We start from the raw sequence: 6,000 nt of genomic DNA, 5'->3' as shown, positions 1-6,000 counted from the left end.
TTCTTTACCATTAGGTGCTACTGCTAAATTCTCTGAGAAAAAAACTTATTCTGAGTGTGTGTTTAATGTCTCCTTGGGAAAAAAAATGGCTGGTAATTGCCTATTAAGTTGATTTTTTGCTATCAAAGTAAGAAAATCTCCCCCCCCCCCCCCCCGCACTTACTTTCTTTCCACAGAGAATATTTCCATAGTACATTTTTAAAACATTCTCTACAGTTAACTTACAGCAAAACTTTAGCTGTAAATAAGAATCAGAGACATCACTACTTTGGTGGAGACCTTTGCTGTCTGGTCCCAACAGAACTCCTTCCCCTTATGGGCTCCTAGCTCAGTGCTTATCTCTACAACCGTGGTTCTCAACTAGGGCTACGCATACCCCTGGGGCTACGCAGAGGTCTTGCAGGGGGTACATCAACTCATCTAGAGATTTGCCTAGTTTTACAACAGGCTACATAAAAAGCACTAACAAAGTCAGGACAAACTATAATTTCATACAGACACTGACTTGTTTGTTCTGCCCTATGTACTATACACTGAAATGTAAGTACAAAAGTTATAGTCTAATTTATTTATTTTATTATTATATGGTAAAAATGAGAAAGTCAGCAATTTTTCAGTAACAGTGTGGCTGGGACACTATTGTATTTTAATGTCTGATTTTGTAAGCAAGTAGTTTTTAAGTGAGGTGAAACTTGGGGGGTACGCAAGACAAATCAGAGCCCTGAAAGGGGTACAGTCGTCTGGAGAGGTTGAGAACGACTGCTCTACAATATGCAGACAACACATTAGTAAGAAATTTCTAAAAGACTGTAAATGAACAGGTGACAATGGAACCCTAAAACAAACGTCTACCTCAGATATATGTTTTATATACACTATTAATTCATTTCAAGCAGCCCAGCATTTAAAGTCCAATTAGTGTACAGCAGAATGTAAATATTCCCCTCTACACCATTTCATTCGTCACTCAACATTTCAAGCCTTCAACGCTGTGTTGAACAGCCATGGAGCTCTGCCTGACTTCTTCTTTAACTGGGGGAGAAAACACTGCGGAAACAGCTACGGGACAAGGAAACTGCCAAGAAGCTGACACTGGCTGTGACACGTTCATTTTGTGGATTAAGACTGGGGTTCTCAAAAGTGCTCCGCATTAGCCTGACTCCATTCCCACTGAAGTCAACTGGCATTTTACCATGGACGTTAATGGGGTGGTTAAACCAACACCCGACATTTCTTAGAAATCCCACTCTACACTCTTACATGATGCCACGGCTAAGTCTGGACATTCTGAACCAAACCAAATTCACTGCAAATCCTTCCCACTTGGCTTTTCAGGATGTTTTCATTTACTGGGCTGGGGGAATGAAAAGGCTCCTGGTACGTACCAGAGTTTGGTGTGGTGGGGGAGTTTGTCTGGTTATTCTGGACAGCTGCTGCCACGGCATGTGCTGCAGTCACAGCTGTTTTTGCAGCATAAAGATTGGCTTCTTCCTGAAACTTCCCTATATTCTTCTTGTACCTGATTCTCTTATTGCCAAACCAGTTGGATACCTATTGGTTGGGAGGAGAAAAAGGGAAAAATAGTCAAGCCTCTAATAGCGTTCGGCAGGAAGAGGTGTGATCGCTTCCAAATGTCAAGTTTGGGTCCATCAAAAATACACAATCCCCAGCCTTCAATCGAATATCCACTAGGTACTCAGACTAACTAAGCAATAATCAAGGATCAGTTGAGTATTATTATAGATATGAGCATGAAATGGTTCAGTTTGTCTCTTGGCAAAACTAATACACAAGGGGTTACTCTTATGACAATGTGCATCTTGGAGTTTGCTGTGCAGTTAGCATGGTTTTGCCTACTGTTAACAACAAGGCATTTGTCAAGCAAATGAACACTAGAACCACTGAAGGGAGGTAAAGGTAACATTTGATTAAGTGAAAGACAGAGAGAGCTGGAAACGAATGCAATTGTTCTTTATTTTTGGGCTGGAACAACCTTGGCAGCCCTACAGTTGGAGTCGTGTTTGGTCTGCTGAAAATGAAAGGAACAATATAAATCAATAATGGATGAAAAGTTGCTTTGTCATCTCCCTTTGAAGATACTGCATGGATGCCAAGATGGCTGATAAGGCTCTAACTATTAACCCATGCAAAGGTCATGGCTGGAGCAGCTTAAACAAAGCCATTGAGAAATCATACAAACATTTCTAATTCAGCCTTTAGAATAAAGTTCTTAATTAATAATCACTGTTCATTACATATGCGGTGCCATCAAGAAAATGCCTTGTTCCATGAACAAAGCTATTTGCACTGTATTCATGCCGACACTCTGCAATGTAATTCTAAAAGGAAACGGGTCCCTAACAATGGAAATCTGCAGTTTACAAGATTGTATGGCAGTCGCTGACATGAACACTGCCATGTTCACTTAGAACATTCAACTTCTGGACTTCACCCCCTTGTACTCATAGGACTCGCTGCATGTCCTTTGTTTAGTTATGAAAGGATTAGTGCAACTTCATAGTCACAGATAAACAACAGTTATCACTGTCTGATGATTTTAAAACATATTCAAAAACTAAATTTCTCAGATGATCATTACTTTATGACACTAGTGCCTAGAGGTCTGGAACAAAATCAGGGCCCCATTGTCCTGCACTTAGAGACAGCCCCTGCCCCAAGAGCTTATGCTCCAAACAGACAAGACAGGCAAAGGGTGCGAGTATTCATTACTATTGCCCCCATTGTACAGATGGGAATGAGGCACAGAGAAATTTTCCCCCCAGGTCACTCTGGCAGTCTGTGGCCAGCAGGGAATTGAATTAGGGTCTCTTGAAACCTAGTCTGCTACCTTAAGCACAAGCCCAAACTCCCGCCCTTCCCTTGGAGGGAAAGCCAGACTAGCAATAGCATGTAGAAATTTCACTCCTGGTCTTTGTCCACATCTAAGCCCCATCGGTAGTGACTGCAAGTCTGACTGCTATTTGGAGGCCTATGCACAACAGAAAGATACTCAAAATCCAACCAGCTGAATTCACAGTCATCAGCACTCTCGTAAAGGAAGATATTCCCTGGGTAGGGAACAAGAATTTTTGTCCTATTAACGATGACTTTCAGAAAACAACAGTTACCGATAAACAGAAATCTACCAATTTTCCATTTTTGGCCAAGGCTGGGTCTGTTTTAGAAGAAGGTCTTTTCAGAGCAAACCCTGTAAGGACGGGGATGGAGTTACGTGACAAACACAGGGCCTCGTGGGTCACAAAGTCTTGTTTGGTGGTCTCTGCTGTATCCCTAGATGCATGCCTTCTCCTGCCTGCCTTTCCATGAATCATACGGGCTGCAGTCAGGTCTGTTTTTTATTTCTATTCACTTGGTAGGGGCCCACGGTCCAACAGAGTCCAACACCCACTGAAATCAACGAGAGTCTTTTAACTGACATCAATGGATCTTGGAGCAGTGCCTTAAACTTCTAACTCCTGTTTCCATTATACCAGATATGGAGTCATGACCATCAGCTGATGCTGCGCTTGGTTTTGTTTGTTTGTTTTTAAATAACCATGTGGAACATCCCTTGACACAAAGGAAATAGCACCCTTCTGTACGGACACAGGAACCCTGCACAGCTCCTTCCCTCTCATAAAAAGAAACAGAAATCACCAGGAATTGTACTTCTGCCTTGCACGCTGTAGGATATGGATACAAGTGACCATAGCTCTCGAATGCTATTCCATTTAAAGGACAACACATGGAACAAGCAGAACACAGCTGTATTGTATAGCTTGATAAGGCAACCTGGTTATAGGGAGGAGATTTTAAAAATGCCAAAATTATATACCATACAGCGGGAATTTAAGATAATTAATGAAAAGCCTCCAGCTTTAAATGTAATAAGGAAAGTGTGCCTTATACTTTCTTTTCCCTGGACAATACTCCATTGTATTCTATATATTGCACTTAATATTACCTTGTCAGTCAGGGAAGCAATAATACATTAATGAAACCCAGCAAATAATTATTGTAGACAATCAGATTACAGCTTTATTAACGGTTTCATAATTGAGGAATCTCTGTACATCAACGATATTGTCCGAGGATGTGTAAGAACCCTCTGTTTATGCCCACCTCTGGACCAATCAAACAACAGCCATCACTAATAAAGGTTTATTTAATTCTCACAGTAAAATTTTAATATCACCAGCAGCCTGGGGAAGCCTCAGCGAGTGGATTTGCTTGACATCAGATCGTTTCCATTCTGCTAGTCCCAATACTTCTTAATCTTTAATATCAAGGCAATTAAAATTAATGGCCACTCATCCAAAGCCACTGTGGGCAGTGTTTCCTTGACATCAATTGTTTGATGGGATTACCTAGAGGTTAAACTAACAAGCAAGGTTTAATTGGAAGCAATGAAAGGAGCAGTAATCATACATTATGTTTAACCTGCATACCACATCTAAATGAATATCTAAAAAAATGTTAAACTATTTCTCAAATTAAAATCTGCGCTCAACACTTCGGTTAGGGTTTCACCGGTCACCTCTGGAAAAGTCTGTTTCTGACACTAAAATCAGAATTCATGTATACATCTCGCCAAGCCCACCCACGGATTGTTTTAGAAAATCCTTCATCAAATAGATTTGCAGTTGAGCTGTAGTGGAGTCAGGTGCTTGCAGTCTAGAGACGCTAATAAACCAAGGTCTTGGCCACACATGGACAAACTGACATGTGGACAGAACAAGGGAGGGTCCAGGGGGTGAGCAAGTGAATACGAGTAGGCACGTCAGCTCTGAGCATGGCGATAATTGGGCCCTGCTCCCACTTGCCTCCAGCTGCTGTGATTTCATCGTTTCCAGGCAGGCCCTTGGTGGTGGCGGATGTGCACAGGCTCGGAGGGCCGTACAGGCCAGGGCTCTCTCTTAGCCAGGCTTTCTGCTGGCTTCCTGGTGCTCGTGTTTGTCTGGGTCAGCTGTGTTATTCCCAGGGCTCACTTGGGACTTGAGCACCTGCAGCTCCCGCCGGAATCAGGGTTTGACTCTTCTCCCTCCAGCTCAGTGACTATCTGCCTCCCACCCCATGGGAAAGCACATGTGGCACATAGGCTGCACCCCTGTGCGGGGTCCCTCCTGGCTGCAGTTTTTCCTAGCACACCTGGGCTGTTTTCCAGCTCCCACTGGAGCAGGGTCTGGATTTAGGAGAGGTTGGAAAACCCTGACCTGCAGCTGAACCCTTGGAGGCTGGTAGTAGGAGCAGCAGAGATCCGGCGGGTGATCCCTGGAAGCAGAACTCCAGCAGTGGCCGAGAGAGCCCCCAATGGCAGCATCAGTTGTCCACAGCACGCTGCCTCGTCAGTTCTGGCAGCACACCCCAGCGTGGGAGCTGCTGTGACTCCACCTGGGTAGCCCCACACCAGGCTCTCACTGGCACCGGGTGATCAGGGGGTGGCGGGAGGCCTCTTTCAGAACAGGGGATTTGGGAGTTAACACCCATGCAGCAGTTCACACCTCGCAGAGCTATAGTTTCAGGCAGTCTTCAGACTCAGGCAGGCGTCTGCATCAATTACGCTTGGTTTGTGTTTTCAAGCTTTACAAACGTGATGGCTAGAGCCTCACTTCATTTCGTTACATGACATCTGAGATTCTGACATAATCACTTGACTCCAGGAGCTGGGGCCCTACTCGTGGACACAGAGTGGCTATGCCTTAATACGGCCCTGACTGCAGTCTCATGCTCCCTGTCTCAGCCTATTTGGAGGAGGGGGAGGCACTTTCAAAGCAGCAGGCACCTGCTACAGGAAACATTCATTCAAAGTTTGCTTGAAAGGCCTGACAGTGACTCATGGACAAACATGTCAGTGGATATTAGGAACAGAGGAAAGTTTGAGCACTTTGGATCTGTGCTGTGGTATCCGGGAATCACTGACCCAGGGAGGAGAATCCCATGACATGTATGAAATTGTTTCCAATGAGTGAATAAAGGTTTTCCTATCCAGTGAGACCATTA

General features: G+C 44.0%; 1 protein-coding gene across 5 annotated transcripts in view; it reads right to left on the bottom strand.

The window, feature by feature from the left end:
- Positions 1-6,000, bottom strand: part of PBX3 (PBX homeobox 3) — a 157,456-nt gene that overhangs the window by 5,930 nt on the left and 145,526 nt on the right. For all 5 annotated transcript variants that reach the window (XM_034793483.1, XM_034793482.1, XM_034793481.1 and 2 more), the window contains exon 6: positions 1,386-1,551. In XM_034793483.1, coding sequence (XP_034649374.1) covers positions 1,386-1,551 — 166 coding nt within the window. The remainder of the gene's footprint in view (positions 1-1,385; positions 1,552-6,000) is intronic.

The sequence above is a fragment of the Trachemys scripta genome, chromosome 17 (assembly GCF_013100865.1).
Source record: "Trachemys scripta elegans isolate TJP31775 chromosome 17, CAS_Tse_1.0, whole genome shotgun sequence".
NCBI classification, from domain to species: Eukaryota; Metazoa; Chordata; order Testudines; family Emydidae; genus Trachemys; species Trachemys scripta.
Note: the sequence above shows the minus strand (reverse complement) of the source record. Positions and strands in the feature narration are given on the sequence as shown.